This window comes from Lampetra planeri, chromosome 36, assembly GCF_965212315.1.
Source record: "Lampetra planeri chromosome 36, kcLamPlan1.2.h2, whole genome shotgun sequence".
NCBI lineage: Eukaryota > Metazoa > Chordata > Hyperoartia > Petromyzontiformes > Petromyzontidae > Lampetra > Lampetra planeri.
Genome location: NC_136142.1, coordinates 6,698,573 through 6,718,081, shown reverse-complemented (window position 1 = coordinate 6,718,081; position 19,509 = coordinate 6,698,573). Strand labels below are relative to the sequence as shown.

At 43.9% G+C, this 19,509-nt stretch overlaps 1 protein-coding gene across 2 annotated transcripts in view; it reads left to right on the top strand.

Annotated features, from left to right (window-relative positions):
* Positions 1-2,645: 2,645 nt before the first annotated feature.
* LOC144730743 (tyrosine-protein phosphatase non-receptor type 11-like) overlaps positions 2,646-19,509 on the top strand; it is a 61,236-nt gene continuing 44,372 nt past the window's right edge. For both annotated transcript variants that reach the window (XM_078611465.1, XM_078611463.1), the window contains exon 1: positions 2,646-2,901. In XM_078611465.1, the coding sequence (XP_078467591.1) occupies positions 2,888-2,901 (14 nt within the window). In that variant the 5' untranslated portion in view covers positions 2,646-2,887. The remainder of the gene's footprint in view (positions 2,902-19,509) is intronic.

Here is a 19,509-nt window from a genome sequence, read left to right as displayed (position 1 = left end):
CCCCCCCCCCCAAAATAAAACATGCTTCATATCGCTTTCAACTATTGTCATTGTAATGCGTATTTAATGTGGCGCTGCACTCTGATGTTGTAGAAAACATTTATTAAAAAGTCTATTTAATTAAGTAGAACGTGTTGTCTATATTTAAAGTTGCGCATTTTGATGTGACGTCACATTTCTCAACTCCCCCCCCCCCTCGTCACACATCGTCACAAATGTCTGACCCCCCCCCCCCCCCTAGGTGCGTGACGTAATTTATGGTCGGCCCCTTTTTAGGTCCATACGGCGTACAGCCGTTTCAATACGCCCCTAACCCAGCTTAAATATATGCTGCCAAGCTTGGTGGTGTTCATTCAGACGCTGTCTTTCCGACAGACCTGTTCTTCACCTGAGGACGTCTGCTTGCGTTGTGGCCGAAACGTCGTGAGAATTGTATTTAATTGTTTTATTTTTATTATTTTATTATTTCCCTTCTACGTGACACTGCTGTATATTAACTATACAATTACGATACTATATATTACCTTATACATTATATTAAACATTACACTTTTATACTATTTATTATTATACAATCTGCTATACACTATACCATTGACTGTCGCGTGAAAGGTACTAAGAGGAAGCAACGAAATATGTCAATGGGAGAGTGGTGAAAAGAGACTTGCAGCAGAGTAAAGAATCCATTCCCTGAGGAGAATACAAAAGTCAATGCCAGTGAGTGGACTGCGGTCTGAAAGTCACCGTAAAAGTGAACACAATCAGTTAAGACCCGAAATGGTGTATTACGTCCTTCCAATGATTGCTGAGCCAGAATCCATCTTCTCGGTTGAAATTGTCTCTGTGTTTGTATATGTGGATCGCCTCATGAACGAATCTCTCATGGTAGCCAGATGGCTTGCAGAGAACCTCTGTCTTGGAGAAGTCAATGTCATGTGAGCCCACTGAATTATAACAGTGATCTGCCACGGCTGAGGTGTTCATCCTACCGTGTTTCAGGTCTGCTTTATGTTCACGGATGCGGTCTGAGACATGTCGTTTGGTTTCTCCAATGTAACTGCTACCACAGAGGCAACTTAGTTTGTAGACGCCAGGGTACTGTATGTCTGGAACCACGTCTTTTATAGACGGGACCAGATCACGGATTTTATGTACTGTGTTGAATCGGACCTGGATCTTGTGTTTATTCAGGATTTTGGAGATCTTTTTTGTGACCTCCGCAATGTAGGGTAAGGTGATGGTTTTGAATGGCTCCTCGTGAGGATCCTTCTTGATGGTTGGAGTGATGGCTTTGCGAATTGTGTAGTCGGAGTAACCATTAGCCTTGAGAGCTTGGCGTACGTGCTTGAGTTCACTGGCAATGTGTTCCTGGTTGGAGATGCATTGGGCTCTATGGTGTAGAGTCTTGATGAGGGAATTCTTCTGGAATGGATGGTGGTGGGAATCTGGTTTTAGGTAAGCATCCGTATGGGTAGCTTTCCTGTAGACAGAGTGGCTCATTGAACCATCAGGTCTTCTTTTAATTAGGACATCCAAAAAGGGTTGCTTGCCATCTTTTTCGACTTCCTTGGTGAATCTGATGGCTGGGTGTATGGAATTGATGTGGTCGAGGAATTGGTCTAGAGCAGGCCGGCCATGTGGCCAAATGACAAAAGTGTCATCCACGTACCTCTTCCATAAGGTCGGGCGTAGAGTGGCAGTCTGGATGGCGTTAGTCTAAAATTTATCCATGAAAACATTGGCTACAACCGGAGATAGGAGGGAGCCCATTGGGGTGCCCTGAATTAGTTTGTAGAAAGTTCCATTCCAGGTGAAGCATGTATTGGTTAACTAGTGTATCACCAGGGAGGGTACCTCAGTATTCAGTCCTTGATGAACCAAGTCTTCAATGATTGCGATGGTGTCAGGTACAGAAACTTTGGTGAATAAGGAAACCACATCAAAACTGACAAGCAGGTCGTCTTGGGACAGGGAAATACCCTTGATTGTCGATACCAGGTGAGTAGAGTTTAGTACCGCAGATGTAGTATATATATTTTTTGTTTTTTTTACGTGGTGGTTTGGCTGCTGCAGCTCCTTACAATAAAAAAAAATTCCCTCCCTTTATTACTGATAATCCTACTTCCTCCCTTTATGACTGCTAATCCTACATAATAAACGAGCATAATATGACTTTGAGACCCCCCCCCCCACTACCTACACATTCTACAAGTAGTGACTAATCCCATATCTGCATTTTACATAAATATGCTAAATTCCTCTGTTGATATGTACCGAAAGAACCAAAGAATAATTCCTGCAGTCACGAAAGCTCCAAATTAAGTTTGAAAAAAAAACACAACCAAAAAAACCCCCCATCTGATCTGGCAACAACCTCGCAGTAGCTCTCAGCGTGCAGGTCCCCAAAAAAACTCTCTAACATGGTAAGCGTCGGGTGGTGGTGTTCACCGCGGTCATTATTCAAGCTTGGTGGTGGTGGGGGGTGGTTGGTGTTGGTGGGGGGTGGGGGTGGTGGTGGGGGGTGGTTGGTGTTGGTGGGGGGTGGTTGTGGGGGGTGGTTGTGGGGGGTGGGGGTGGTGGTGGTGGGTGAGGGGTGGGGGGTGGTGGAGGGGGTTGGGGGGGTGCGAGTCGAGAGAGAAGTAGAGCAGCGGTGCAAGTGGCAGTGACCACAACCAGCACCAACCACCGCCACCACTTTCCCACCACTCCTCGCGCCTCGCCACCCAACGGCGGCCACGCACATTTATCAGCAGCGGCAGAAGCGGCAAGCCGGTGGTGGTGGCGGCGGTGAAGGGGCCACGGCAGAACGAGCTGAGGGGACGTTAATAAAACAAATACACGGACGGAGAGAGAGAGAGGAGAGAAGGAGACATCTCTGCCCCGAGACATGACTTCGAGAAGGTGAGGAGGAGGAGGAGAGGGATGGAGTTGAAACTCTTAACATCCATCCAAGCCTAGTGCGTGCTCCGTCATCATCGTCATTATCATCATCAGCCATCGCCAATCCACTGCTGGATGAAGCCTTGTCCCCACGCCCGTGTCTCATCGAAATGTTCCCTCATCGGGGTCGTGGTGGTTCAAGTCCACTGCTGTAAGGGGCGGCCGAACCAATCGGTCTTTCTCAAAGCCATCATTTTCATCGTCGGTCATGTTCGATCCACTGCTGGATGAAGGCCTCTTTCCCCCATTCTCGTGTCTCACGGTAACATCGCTGTAACACTACGCTTTTTATTGCATATGCAACGTAAACGATCGAGATGGAATGGGCTGTGTGATGTTATATATTACAACAACAAAAAACTCCGTTGGCGTCGTTAATGAATGCCCGAGGTTGGGCCTAGTTGCTGTTGGGGCGCCTCGGTCTTGCCTAGATTTTGGCACGGGGCTGAGGGCTTCCTCGCCCCGTTGAGGCGGGCGGCGAAGGGTGGTCGCGCTATGCGAACAACTTTAGTCTCTTACAAACAAAAAAACATGCCATTTATACATCTTGTGTTTGTTGCAACAATATGCTGCAGTGTTTAAACCTTTAATATCTCTTACAATAGACATACCGTTAGGTGTCCGAAGTTATGCGACAGAGTGTGCCCTTTGGTTGGGATTAAAGTCACTTAAAATGTGTCGTCAAGTTTTGGGTTTTAAACAACATTTTATATTTTAGAGCGGTTAGCAAATTAACACAAGATACAATTTCACTAAATGTTAGCCCGTTGGGTCCCGTTATAGACAGCAGATGTGTTCTGTGGTGGAATTAGTCGTGTTTTTTTCAGCTGATGTACTTGTTTAAAAGTGTAGTGTGATTTGGTAAAAGATAACTGGACTTAGCACCATTTACAATTACGCAATCTATGCAACAAGGACCATTTTCAAATCCAAATGCTGCTTTTTACTATTATTATAATTAACGTCATCCTCCGTTTCCCTGGACAGCGTATACAACACGACATTAGAGAAAAAAAAATTGGTTTTCATTTGTATACGTGTGTTTTGGGTTTTGTTTTAAATATATCACACCATAATGGCATTTGCCTTCACAAATGGAAAGCATGCATGGGATATTCACAAGCAATGTTTTTTGAAAATGGTAAGATGGGCAACCTTTGCACTTCCTCTCTACATACATACTCGAGCTTAGTTAAGTTGAATTGCATGTACTAAAACATGCTTTAACCCCGATGTTGCGTGGCTGGGTGACCAACATGCACAGCTGCTCGTGATAGAATGCGTGGCAACGCGGTTAACATCAAAGGCCCGTGCCACAAAATACATTGTTGTAACGTACTTGTTAGCTCTCACGTCATTACCTTGACAAACCCGCGCCAACTAGCGTGGTGAAGTATGGTATAATAAGCTCCGCGAACCGCACGGTGGTAGTAAGGCCCTCATCCAGAAGTGGGTTTGACAGCACACATTTACATGCTTCAGAACTCCATTCATCTGCCTGGATATAGGGGGAGAGTGGCATTTCTCGGATGCTGTCATCTGCGACACCGTGTACTGTAGGTCTGTCCGCTATATATGTTTAATGTATATTCGACGCCGTATTTCGCGGTAAACAGGAGGAATTAGCTGAGCTCCGGAGGATGAGCGAACCGAGGGTAATCCGCGAATTTCAGGAATGCGCGGATTTATGGAGTTGTGCTTTACACTGCATTGAAACGCGCAATTTTTTGCACGCGTAATGTTTTATCTGGGAACGTTAGAATGCTTAATGCTGTTTTGGTCAGTTATGTTGCACTTACAACAAAATGATGACATTTAAATAAAATAGTATTACACTTTATTTCCAATGCGGTGTACTATTTTGCATGAATGCCAGTTGTATTTGTAGCGATTATACGAAGTACTCCGACCTCTGCATTCATCTCGGATCCCTTTTGCGAGCAAGATGTCACTGGACCCTCGCTTGGTTTTACTCAAGGAAAATAATGAAGCCGTTAAAATGGATCAATTCAAATGACTCTGTCTATTTGACAGACCTGTTCTCCACCTGAAGACGGCTGCTTGCGTTGTGGCCGAAACGTCGTGAGAATTATTTTATTATGTTTTATTTTTATTATTTTCCTTCTACGTGACTTTACCGAAAGAACCAAGAAGGTGGTGCAGTGGTTAGTGCGTTTCTTAGTGAACCCCTTGGGACCTGAATTTGGTTCCCCTTTTACTGACATCGCTGGTGACTAATATCCGAACTAGTCCTGGTGCCACACATCTTCACAAACTCACACTGACCAGTGTGGTCAACTGTGGTCAAACAGTCGACGTGACAAACGCAGCATGGGGAGGCCTTCATCCAGCAAAGGGCATGATTGACAAAGTGTTCACAATATGCGGAAAAGGGCTTTCAGAAATTCCTGTGCATTCTAAGTTTTCCTGTAGGGCGTGGTATAAAGGCTACACAGTAATGCACTGTAATTGTATATTTAAGTGTAAATGACTTCAAATTTCTATCTTTACTCTTTTTTCTAATTTAAGTTAATTTAAAACAGAGTAATGGGACAGGTTTCGACATTTATAAAACATGAGATGAGATTAGAATGGTGAACATTTTTGTTCAGTTTTTTTTAAAGTTAAGGTTATACGTGAGATGATCGACACCTTTTTGTAGTAGACTACAAACTAAGTGCTTTGTCTTACACTAACTCTGCTTAGATTTTGCAATCTGATGACATTGGGCGCATTAGAACATGGTGGTTATCAATTGACTAAAAATGTAGATAACTTTTGTCATATGTCGTTATGGTTCACGCAAAACAAAAAGCTGTAAAGGTATGAGCCCGAATGATGCTTGGATGGGCCACCCCCAGGTAGAACGGATTGTCATAGGCTGCTGCGAGGCTACGTGGTGAGCAGCAGAGGGCATTGCAGCAATTTCCATTGTTGCACTATACTTCTATGTTCCCACATTTTATTCTCCCCGCTTTCAGCAACCCACACATATAATCAAATAACCCCCATGACCAGAAAGGCACGCTACATGTACATTGTTTTTCCAGGTCTACTGTAGTTGTGTACGAAAGGCAAATCTCGGTATCCACCATTAGAAAAATGTGGTTCGAAATGGCACGCAATGACATCTCGCGGTGCCTCCCAAAAATGTTGATCACTGGTGCTCACAGCTCGTGAAGAAAATCGTCATTTGGAGTTGTCCATTACTTCACTTTGAAAACAGCGTGAAACAATGTGGTGGTTAAGACCGTGATTTCACGCTGCCGTCGTGGTCACACACTTAACATGCTACGCACGAGAGTATAGATCACGTGCGGTGTTTCGGTACTGAGCTATACAAATTATACAGTCGATAAAGTGTGGTACAATATTGCTAATTGGCGATGTACATACAACATTTAATATGGAGAGCAAATATCCTTCATTGCATTTTTGTGTTAAGTTTAGGTATTGTAATACCTAAACTAAGATGGCCACTGCATCTCACGATTTCAGATGCGCTTCTGCGGCCGTCTGGAATTCTCCTCCTTCCGATATTAGGAAGCCACTGGAGCTATGCACTTTTAAATTTAGATTGAAAACTCTATTCTTTAGTACTGCTTTTTTGTGTTAATTTATTGTCCTTCCCCCACACCTGTGATTAGCACGGTTGGCTACATACGGTGCGAAAGAAGTTCAACATACATACAAACAAAAGTGTCCAATTTTTTATTAGGGGTATGTATTTTACTACAGTTTTACTTGTCTAATAGAGTAGTAACACCACAGTATCGTATTTAGAGCAGTTCACTGAATCTCAAGGTTCATTGCCAGGAGGGTCCTCCTTGGGATGTTTGGCCGGAAGCATTTGTCTACATTCAAGAGTATGATTAATGCTATACTGATATCCAACATAGGAATGTGGTCTGTACAGCACTGGCTCGGAAAGATCCAGATGTGCAATGTTTGACCTTAAAAGCCACGATTGAGTTGGGACAATTATTACAATGCAGTATTTTGCAATTCATCATTGACCTCATAGCACTTCTGAAGCACGTTGCATCGGTTGAAGAGTTAGTCCCTCGTTCGAAAGATAACTTACTTGTTTACGGTATTGTTACACAGTATTTTATTAATTCTCATGATTCAGGGTGGTGTTAAATGGCCATTTATGGATTTTTTTTAAAGCAGACATTAAAGAGATCCTATGACGTATTTCCCAACCAACAGTATGCAATTGTGTACGGATGTTGTATCCACAATTATAAGTCTTAAAATGAAAACTTGTGATTTACGACACACTTGGACATGGTACAAGTGGCAATCCGCACTTTCAATCGCTTAATTTGGGTGGTTACATTGCCTCATCGCAGCGCGTTCACTACTTTTTGTATAGGTTCATGCGTCGGATTCCCATTGGCCGTCCTGGTTCATACCATGGGTGTTATTAACCACAAAATACACGCTGTCTGCTTCACATTGGACCGTTAAAGATCCCGTGACGTGATTTGCAAGGGTAGGCCATTGTGTGCCGCCGTCATTGTGCAAAGTTGTCAAATTGTAAAAATTACACCGCAAATTGTTGAATTTGAATTTATAATCCCACCATCGCTCCGTACTGGCAGGGGGTTACTATTGGCAGGAGCCTGCCGAAAAAGTCACGAGGCTTGGTGAAACTCTCACGGGTAAGAAAGCCATAAGAGTATAAAATAGGAAAACATCGGAAGGGTCAGGATGAATGGACCACACGGTGATGCGAGTCCTGTTCTTAATATGAGATGCTTAACGCTTGAAATGCAGTGAATGTGCGCCTTTGAGAGGCAGTACAGAAAGTAGATTCTAACAGACTTTCTGTACAGTGGAGATGAAGTTGTTTCCCCATGTATGGGTTTTATCAGGGCGCTCTAGTTTCCTCCCACATGCGAAAAACTAAAATTATTTAATAGTATTTGGCCAAACATAACTACAAACCAGACCCTTTAAAATATATTCTTTAAATTCAGTCAGGCTTTTCTGGGTAAATATTTGAAAGTACTGTATTGTAAGAATAATTGTCCTTTATGTAGCTTGTATTACAAACCTCCTGAGTTACACAGCAAATTGGTTTTAAAGGGGAATGGGGTCCATACAGATCGGAAACATGGACTGATACGGAACATGGAACAAAAGCTGAGACGTACACAAAGATGCGTGAAGTATGCATTTTGGAAATTACCCTGAGAGAGAAAGAGGAATACATTCGTCAGAAAACAAATGCAATTTCGAGACATCGTTTTTGACTGTTAAAAAAAAAGTGAAGTGGTGGGCATGTCTAGGACGATAACGAATGGACGAGACTGGTCATGGAATGGGAGGGGAAACGCAAAGATGGAGCAGCTGTATCAGCTCGCACGCAGGAGCGGAGATGGATTTTGGCAACGCAGGACCACGAGGGATGACTACAATGTTTGGTGAGGGGGTGGCTTAATACAGCAGTTGATAGATAATGTACACTGATGACCTAAACCAAAGCATTTAAATCGTACATAGGACAATATGTATGTGTGGGTACATAATTGACACCTGCGGCTATGTCAACCATTTATTTATAATCAAACTTTCAACATGAATTCTTCACACGCCTCAGTAACTTTGCCGGAGCAGTCAACACCTGATGACGGTTGCTTGTGTTGCTTCTGAAACGTCGTGATTTAATTTATTTTCTTTACCTACGGGACTTTACCGAAAAAACCAAAGAGTATGAATTCGTGTAGCAATGAAAATGTGTTGCATCATCAACTTGCCCTTGTGTTTTCTGTATCTATTAAGATAGATCAATTCCGATTGTGTTGTCATCAACATTAGACAGTCCCAATTCTCACTTTGAATTGCCACAGCTAATAGTGCACCACCCTGTGTCAAGAGAATGGCCCCTGAAGAGATGATATCACTTCAATAGCCCTCTCTGGACACACTCGTGGCGTATCGTTTAAATGCCCCGCAAATAGTGTTTTGCTGCATGTCAATGAAAGTTAAAACATTTGCGAGAAAAAATCTTTTGCTCAAAAATCCAGATTAAGTAGGGGGGGGGGGGGAAACCAAATTTTTTTTAGTTCAATCAATTGTCACCGGACCGAGACCATAGACTTACTGCTCTTGGAAACCCGGTTTATTCATGGGTGGCTGCCTGGTTTTGAATTCAACGAGCTCGGTGGTGATGACAGCTCGGTGCTCTGACCTGGTATTACCCCCACAGACCCACGTGTTCATTTACGTAGATTTTATTTCCCCCCCTTCTCACCACGCGTTGTAAAAGACAACACTGACGGAATTGGCCGCGTGACTGCGCAATATAAACTCGCAAACATGTCCACAGTTTGAGCACGTGATCACACGCTGTTTTGGCTCTTGCAATACCGTACATCCGTTATCAAGACCATTGTAGTGACCTTTGTTGAGTTGTAAATATAATTGCATACTTGAGTTGTAAATATAATTGCATACCATATTTTTTTTATCTTTAAGTAGACTTTTTCGCTGCGCCAGGTTGCCGTCGATGTGAGCTACCCAAGCTTGCAGTCCAGCAATGCATTTATGAATCCATCTGTGTGGAGGTGTGTGTGCATCCCCCTTTTATGCTTGGTGGGTTTTGTCCAGGTATTCAGGTTTACTCCCACAAACCCAACGGGGTTTCCCTCCAGATTTAGAGACACGCATTTAGATGATTATTTATCTGCTATCAATTTCCACGTGATAAGCCACTTGGTTGAGTTGTCATTTGTGGCCAGCTCGCGTCTGTATATTAAGTTAATGCCTCAGTGGGATTTTCCTGGTAGGATGGGAAAGGTTTAGTTTTATGTTTTTTGGGTGAGTTGTTTACCTTTCTTGTACTTTGCACTGCTGTCGTGTTTTGTTGTTATAACGTTATTACTCCGTGCCCCTACTGGACATCTGTGGCAAAAGAGCTTTATAGCTGATCGGATTCCTCCAGTATAAATATTTAGATTTTGATTCTGTTCAATGGTATTGGCCAAACACCCGATGCAGGAGGACCCTCCTGAAAAAGGATTGAGACAAAGGTCAGGCTTTCCTTGGTAATAAAGGCCATTTATGTATTGACGACGACTACGATGATGAGAACCCTGGAATTGAGCTGAGATTTTAGCTCTGCAAGTAGCTTGACTGCTGTGAGCTTTACCTGTCTTTAAGTAAAGCTTCGGCATTGCACACATTCTGTGGGCTGATCTACTTGCGCAGCCACATGCTTCTGTATATTTTTGAGCCAGAGGACTCTTCAGAAATGAGTTCCTGGGAGAGATGGCGGTTATGTAAACGTTGTGATGAAAATACATTGCACTGCGCAGTCGTAATACCTCGATATGCATATAATCGATAATCGAAAGATTTGGTATATAACGAACTTTGGATTTGTCATCATTATTTTACGCAGAAAACTAAAAATTAAGTAAAATAATGAATAAATGCACCGCCATTTATAAACAAATTAATTGCTCTACAGTGCTATATACATAAGAATAAAATAACGTTTCTTTACCGTTTCTTTTATTCGTCAGTTTTTTTATTCTAATACTGTACAGTAGAAAATATCATATTTTCAACATGAATTGTGTTTGTTTACAATATGAATAGCAAGTTATGAAGTGTTTATAGCGTGAGTTACGAAGGCTGGGAACACATCCTCCGAGTACTAATGTTATAAGTTATTCAATATACGAAGTCTCAACATACTGACGAAGCTCCAGGAACACATCTACTTCGTATATTGAGGTATCACTATTTATAAACGGTTGTGCTGCTTTTTCCAAGGTATTGGTACTAGTTTCAAGGAAACATACAACCACTAATCTTAATCGCATAGTTCTGTTTTTTTTTTATAGCAGTAAACATGCAGCGTTCGACTTGCTTTGGCATGTGGTTTGAACGTTTTGATCAAAGTTGGCCCAATGTTCCATGTTTGCTGGTAGTCGTTGTTGGCAGGAGTGGTGTAAACATTAGTCTGCTTGACATTTGAGCAATTGTAATGATCTCGGTTATCGATTTGATTCAAATAGCGATTCATTGACTTTTTACAATTGTCGTGGATGTAGTGGCCTATTGCTGCTGGAAGGAGTCGCAAAAACCCATTAAGTACAACATATACTAATGTAAAAACTTCAATAATGTGATGCAAATATTGTCAGTGAATTTTAACCGATGATGACTATTACCCGTAGTTTGTAGTCGTGTAGAAAAATGTTTGAATTCACTCTGATGGACATTGTTCCCTGTACGCTTCATGAGCGGCAACCAATCCCTCAAGCAGTCAAAGGTGGATAAGCTCAACATGTTGTGATTGCCATCAGTTACGCGTTCAACGACTCGAGCCAGCCCCCTTCGGCTGCCTAGGTTTTTTTTCAATGCGCAGTGTTTTGCTCTCAAGAATATGACAATTTTTAAGTAAGAACTTAATTTGGCGGAGTGCCGGGCGCATTGCTGCGTGCATTGTGCTCCGAATGCGATGACCCGAGTCCAGTTCCCGGCTATGACTAATGTCGGTGACTTGAATGATGTTCTGAATTTGCCTTGAGCTCTCCATCAACCCGCTGTGGCCAGTCTGCTTGGGTTAGGTCAAACAAACCCTATGGCCAAGTGGGGTATTATTTAGGGCAATAGGTTTCCATGTCTGCTGAAGAATACATTACATTATTGTACAACATGGTAATCTAGGATTTAATGTAAATCTAACTACTGTGATTGAATACCTATCCCTCTATTTAAGGAATTAAATAGGAAGGTTTATCCACAAATCTGGCTGTCCGCTGATGATGCTAGTTGTAATTACTGGCGAAACGTCATACTCGGATTGCAAATGTTGTGGATTTGCTCTCCAACACACAACCCGTGTGCTGTACTAGTAACGAATGGCATGTTCTGTTTACGTGACAAACCTTACTAGTTGGCTGTGTTGGGTGGTGGCAGGTTTAACGACATATTTATATTAACGCAATGTAACCCAAAAAACTATATTACTTTGATGTAGTTTGGAGACAAAAGTACATCTGATGAGTCTGAATTAACTTGACGAAGAATTATATTATTTGGCAGGTATTAATTAGCAAAGTGGCCACATAAAAAGTGTTGCTGGCTCCACAAACATAGAATGGTGGAGTCCAAAACCCAGTTGGATAAATATTCTCTATATATCCTGTATTAGTGATAGGATAGTGGGTTTTGCACCATTCTTAGTGACAGGCTTGTAGGTTCGATACCTTAATAGGATAATGGATTTTGCAGCCAATTTTGAGTGTTCTGTTAATGGGCTATTACACTCGGATCAAAAGTTAAAATGGTGTGTTTGACAAACATAGGGTTTGATGGTCGTTTCAGTCATGGAGATGTAACAATCTCACCTGCTCCTGTAATTCAATGAATTGTCATTGGTATGAATGTCAGGGATGGGGTTGTGAAGTAAAGTAGTCTGTGCTGGAAAAAAAACCCCAAAAAGCTCTAAGTCAGCTTCAATGCCAAGTAACAGAAACATTCAAGACATGCATACACAGGATGTTACCAAACACCTGCGCGGCTGTTAAATATTGATATGGTGTGTGTGTGCGTCACCAATGCCATCGCAGGCATCTAAAGCTTTAGAAGGATGATCCTAATACGAAAAAAAACTTCCCTCGACCATGTTTGCAAGTGTGTTAGTGTGTATAGTTTTATCGATCAAGCTCTAAACTGGTTTTTATTTTATAATTATTTAATGATGGATGATACGTTTTTATGGATACCCTGCACAATCGATTCTTGCACGCACACTTCATTTACCAGATATGTAAGAAAGATTTTAATGAATGTCTCATTTAATCGCTACGTTCCTCTTTGGCAACCGGCCCCTCTGTTGACGTCTTTGTCATCGCTCGGGCATGCCATGATAAAGTTGACAGAATACCCCATTTCCACCAAAGCACTGCAGCATTGGCAGGCAGCCTTGAAGATAGAGTAGTGCTGTAAAGTATTAGCACACTGCCCTTTCTGCCAACTGACGAAATGAGTCCCTTAAACTCCAATCATCACCAAAAAAGAAAATTCCCTTTTTTTTAAGTTGACCATTACAGTAATTGACCAAAATTATTCGCTCGAGCCTTTAGCGATGGGCGTAGTTGAAGCTGTTTGTATACAAAATTGATTAAACTCTTAACAATCCTTGCTTTTTTTTTAAGCGTGTATTTTCTTGTGACATGAAACGGCCCAAACCTTGTCATGATCGGTATTGTATGGGTCGTGGTGATTCCGCAAGACCTCTTTCTGCGTGAAAAATCCCAATTCTGCTCTTGGGCTGCCGTCGCATGTTTAGCGAAATGTTTAGCGGAAAAAAGACCCTGTCGATCGCGTGAGAGGCATGTTTATGCATAGAACACGCCATATACAATTTAATTGATTCGTGGATCTTGCAAATTGCATTCAAACATTTTTCGGCAACTTTTTTATATCAGTGGGGAATTTAATAATGATGAGAAAGAATATAAAGCTGGGAGAAATTGTTAAGATCTCGATTGGTTATTAATTGAATGCTAAGTTGCAGCCCTTCATCAATCGACTGCTGAAGCCCCCCCCCCCACACCGCTGCAGTCATGGGGTTTTGACCATACTTCACCACACCGGTCGGTGCCGAGTTAAGGTTGCGGTGGCACAGTTGTTTACGCACTGCGCTTTATGGACCTGGCGACATAATTTCAATTACTGGCCATGGCCAACAGTGACGAGTGATATCTGAACTGGTGCAGGGCCACTTCGATCGTGATAGCAATCAAGTGAAGTCCTCTGAAAATGTCTTTCTTTCTTTCTTATTTTTCTAGTCAAGGATACAGTTGGTGGTTAGAATCTTTTCGGAAACCATCGGCCACATCATACGTAGTTACGTTATTCAGTGAAGTCATTCCTGTCTCTTTAGAAAGCATTGGGATCATAGAAAGTCGGCCAACTCCATACTATCTAGAACTCTTGGCTCATTAGAGGGTGCGTGACGATCACAGAGGGTCTGGCACCTCCTTCCGATATGGAAACCTCGTCTCGTTAGGATCCTTAAGTTTGTCTTTTGTGTTACTCAATGTATCTGTTGTAGAACCCTCATGTCGTAAAAGTATTTGTGGCTCATTGAATGCTGGCTATAATGCCTGCAACAAGACATGTTTAATACCTTTAATATTTTGCTTGCGATTGTTAGCCACTGAGTTTCTGTCAACTACTTTTTAGCCTTAAAAAAAATCGACCCCTAAAATTGTTTCAATATGAATAATTCCTGTAATCTATCATCATCCAGCTTTGCCTTGGATTAAAGTTGGACTTAACTATGTTTTTTTCAGAATTTTTAGATGGGAAAGTTTTTTTTCATTCACACAGGCAGACACAGTATAGCTAAAACAATTTTGCGGGTGAAAAGGTTAATAACGGATCGCCGGGCGAGAGTTGCATTCGTATCTCCCCTGATCTCTGAAGCTTTTGCGCAACCCTCCGGAAAATACTAATTCGGGGACTATGATACCTCGATGGAACAACTTCCCACCAGCCGCTGACGTCACGAGCTATGTTTAGTTGCTTGCCATTTATTTTATTCCGCGTCTGAATTAGGCGATCGCAAGCTGTACTTAATGTGCACACGCTGTACTTAAAATAATAATGTTTAGAAGAGAAACGGCTTAAAAAGTGTATTTTTGGGCGAGGGGGGCTGGGAAATTCCAACACATTTCTGAACTAGCGCTGCCTTTTAACCAGAGGTCGCAAACGGGTTTTGATTCCTTACCCGTACCCGGCCGGGTACGGGTACCCGTTCCCTACCCGTTACTCACCAGTGACTCACGGCCTACGCGTACCCGGCCGCACCAGGGTCGCAAACGGGTACCCGTACCCATACCTGGCCGGGTACGGGAAGCCGGGTATCGGGTAGGGGTACGGGTATCAGGTACCCGGTTGCGACCTCTGCTTTTAACGGAAAAGGTAGCATTTTAATGCGTTGGGTTTGTAATTTTCTGCAGGAGTGTCGTGTGAATGCTAGTCCCATATTCTTTGACGCGAATGAGGAAGCAAGTGCTCTACACTGATCGGGTTTTCCAATTCACCTTTTTTTATTTTAATAAGTGCCCATCATAATTAAAGAGCTTCGGGTAAATCGATACGACGGTTAAAAGTGTTCTTGCAACAAAAATATTCTCATTCGCGAACATGGTCAAAATAATATACGTCCCTTATATTTATTAGCATTAATGCATTATGGAGACGTTGAATAGGTTTTGAGTCAAATCGGCTACACGTGACGGATTCCATCCCATCACAAAGTTATAATTGGGAACGCTCCTGTAAAAATAACGTGTAATTTTCAGCACGTGACGTGAGCAATAGCCATTCAAGAGAAAGTATTTAATGCTGTAAAGCGGTAAGTTACTCAACCCGTACATTTACATTCTGTTTCGAATAAAGCCGAGTTGTTTCCCAAACATCGGAGTGTGGAAACCCCACGGTGACTGGTGCTGCAGTTGATCACGTATTGTCAAGTCTCTTAATTTGACATTACGTATAACTCTTACTTTTCAGTCAACAGGAACGTACGTTAAGCATGTTGAAATTATTCGCACCGTACATAGCCAAGCGTGTTAAACTTGCGGTGTGGGGAAGAAGTAAGGACGAAACACCAAAAGCAGTTCTAAATAAATTTGTTTTCAATCCAACATTTCTGATTCGTCATGACCAATGACACACGCTTTCATTGTTTTTTTTTACTGGAGTGTGCTTCAGTGAGAATTGTTGCATTATCGTGCATCCTGTGATTCACTGGAAAATACCGACAATATGTTGGCCCAAGCTGAGACATCTATCGGAAAAAGCGGAGGGATTCTGTGTGGCGTGCATGGGGTCCATGTGGTGGATGCTACTTTTGATGCTGCTTTCACTGTGAGCTTCGCTCACGACAACTCAACATTCGGAGTCGTCGGCCCATTTTTGCCAAGTCGATCTCGGCCGTTCGGTACTCGACGGGCCGCGCCACTTATGTCGCAGCATTTGCAGTTTCGCCCTCGCTTCTGTCGGTGATCTGTTATTGATGTCCGCAACGTACTCCGCTGCATCAAGAGATTGTTCTGAGCCTTTTCGAAGCTGAATTGTGCCTTTAAAAATAGCTCCCGTTTAACATACCGCATGCGTTACTAGCCGCAGCGCTTTGCAGTGATCTTACGTGTGTAGAAAACTCGACACACACCGGTCTGTAACACTGCTGTGGCCTTAAACTGCAATATACTTGTAGGAACTTCCTGGTTACACCAGCCCACAGGGGATTATTGTGTTCGTCGTGCAGGGAGGGGCTGGGTGGGGAGGGAGGGGCTAGGTGAGGAGGGGCTGGGTGGGGAGGGTGGGGCTGGGTGGGGAGGGGAGGGTGGGGAGGGGAGGGTGGGGTGGGGAGTGGAGGGGCTGGGTGGGGAGTGGAGGGGCTGGGTGGGGAGGGGAGGGTGGAGCTGGGTGGGGCTGGGTGGGGAGGGTGGGGCTGGGTGGGGAGGGTGGGGCTGGGTGGGGAGGGTGGGGCTGGGTGGGGAGGGTGGGGCTGGGTGGGGAGGGTGGGGCTGGGTGGGGAGGGTGGGGCTGGGTGGGGAGGGTGGGGCTGGGTGGGGCTGGGTGGGGCTGGGTGGGGCTGGGTGGAGAGGGTGGGGCTGGGTGGGGCTGGGTGGGGAGGGTGGGGCTGGGTGGGGAGGGTGGGGAGGATGGGGCTGGGTGGGGAGGATGGGGCTGGGTGGGAGGGGTGGGGCTGGGTGGGGCTGGGTGGGGCTGGGTGGGGCTGGGTGGGGCTGGGTGGGAGGGGTGGGGCTGGGTGGGGAGGGGCTGGTCACCCCGTGGTGCCTTGTGCCCCCCCCCACAGTCGGGCATATTTGCGGAATACACCACGCCGCCGTTGACCCTGGCCATTGACCGAGCAACCCAACTTTCCTACCAGCTCCCTCCGCAGGAATGTGTTAGAGTGGTTGACGTTTCAGGCAACGACCCTCTTTCAGAGCACATAAATTATTCGTGTGATATGAAGTTATTATGTGCTATGGAGAAGGGTGCCTGCCCGAAACGTCGCCTATTATTTCTTTTTAATTTTAATGCGGTGTTGTTATTGACAAATGCAAGGTTTTTTGTTGTTGTTATCTGCGCACCACTGCCAACACCGCAGTATCACCAAACAATGTTTTTAAATAATTTTCGTTTCTGGAGTAAAAAAAAGTATTTGCACTTGATGTTTTTTAAATAATATTTTATTTGTTTATTTTCTTTACGAAGGGTGGAAGGGTTCACCACACAGAATTTTGACAAATTGTCACAAACCAGGATGAAGATTACACTGATTCTTCACTTAACATTGTAAGTGAACGGTAATGCTAAAACAAATACGAATTCAGAATCTTTATTTATATTGGAGGAATCTGATGAGCTATGAAGCTCTTTTTCTCACATGTCCAGGGCCGTGGTGTTATAAAGGAATGTTTAGTTTTTTTTATGACGAGATGAATTAATGTATTTACTGAATGTATGTCGAACTTTTTTGGCACTTTACAAAGCCAACCGTGCTTATTGGATGTGTGGGGGAAAGTACAATAAACTAAACACAAAACAGCTCTAAAGAAATTAGTTTTCAATTTAGATTTAAAAGTGCACAGGTCCAGAATGGCTTCCTATTAATGTGTGGCATTATCAGTAACTTAACCATAAAAAAACATGACATTAACATTCAGAAACATTGAGAAAATTACTGCAACTTAAGTGAGAACAACTCGCGTACACGAGTAAAAACGTTTAAAAAACAAGTCATCGCAGGAAAGGGGAACTTAGGAGACCTGAAAACCATGTCCTCCTTTCAATTTGCTCCACGGAGGCATCATCCATCATCTTATAGCTGCGCCTTCCTGTCTTTTCCAAAAGCTTACGGGGTCGTTTCAGCGATCTGTCCACATGGCCTTTGGTGTAAGCTTCATTTAAACCAGCTGGAACCATAATGAGAAAAGCAGTGTCTCTCTTACTTATCAATAATAATAATTTACTTATCTTGGAAAACCACACTGCGTCAAAAGGACTCTTTTTTTCAGGAGGGTCCTGCTTTCGGTTTTAATTTGAATATGTTTTCAGCCAATTAAATGACGGGTGTTTATTAAACCGGAGCCCACGGAGAAAGTCCACACATGTGCAAGTGGGGGGGAGGGGAGGGCACCACCATCCCTGTACAGATGGAAACAGATGGCAACAATGAGTCCACTTGCTGCTCTGCCTTCTCGTGGGCGAGCCGGTGCTCGACGCCCGCGGGAAAGGAGTATCGCAACATTTTTGCGTGATCCGCGAGCCCTTGGCCCCTCCACACCCGGTGGATTACAAGCAAATGTGCAAATAGCCACCAAACCAGAGGTCGCAAACGGGTTTTGATTCCTTACCCGTACCTTACCCGGCCGCACCAGGGTCGCAAATGGGTACCCGTACCCGGCCAGGTACGGGTACCCGTTCCCTACCCGTACCTGTACCCTACCCGAAATGAGTGACAAACGGTTACTCGCCAGTGACTCACGGCCTACCCGTACCCGATACCCGGCTACCCGTACCCGGCTGGGTACGGGTAGCCGGGTATCGGGTAGGGTACGGGTATCGGGTACCCGGTTGCGACCTCTGATTACAAGCAAATGTGCAAATAGCCACCAAACCCGCCTTGGCTTACGAAGAAGGAGACCCTTGTGTAGGGATGGCTAGGTGTAGAGTCATCATCATCATTATGATCAGATCTGATTAATCCACCACTAAAGGAGTTTGAAACTTCATTGATGGAAAAATAAAGCAATTATGACATCTAGATTTGTATTATTAAATTATTAAATGTCACTTTTTCTAGCACATTGCCTCTGATAATACGAAAAATGCAAGAGTACTGATAGTAAAATTAGAATAAATTTCTTAGCGTGCATGGGCATTGGAAAACACGCTTAATTTAAACACAGATGAGAGTGGTTGTGTACAGTTAAAGCTGGCAATAAGCACAGTTCTTGGATTAGCACTGTTCTTATATAAGCAACACACGTTTACACTACACTGGGAGGGGGAAGACGAAGGGCAACTTCTGATAGAAGCACACTCCAAATATAAGCACAGCTGGACTTTCTCCCAAAGGGGTTGTGCTTGTACCTGGTCTCTACTGTATATATGTGGTAGTTCAAGCAATGTGCGTATGGTCATTGCATCACGAATGTACAGTCACAAATGACTGGGTGGAGACCTTCAAAAACCAGCTGTGCACGAGAACCTGTCCAGACCAGGGAAGCGCCAGTCAGATTTCACTCTTTGCCCCGAGGGCTCTCAACCAGGATCCCAAAAAGCACTGGCTCATCAAGCTTGCAGAGGTGCATTCACGTCTGTTGGAGCAATCGGCAAGCGAAAACATGCCGGCTTCCAAAGATTCTTGGCCCAGCTGTAGCATGCGAGCACTTGGCATTGCTTGGACTCGACATCGGGAGAAGGAGGGGAGGGGGGGGAATGTCAGAACCCACCGAGTGGCCGGAGACGTCTTCACTCGCGTGGCTATCGCTTATCGAGCGAAACTGCGTTGCG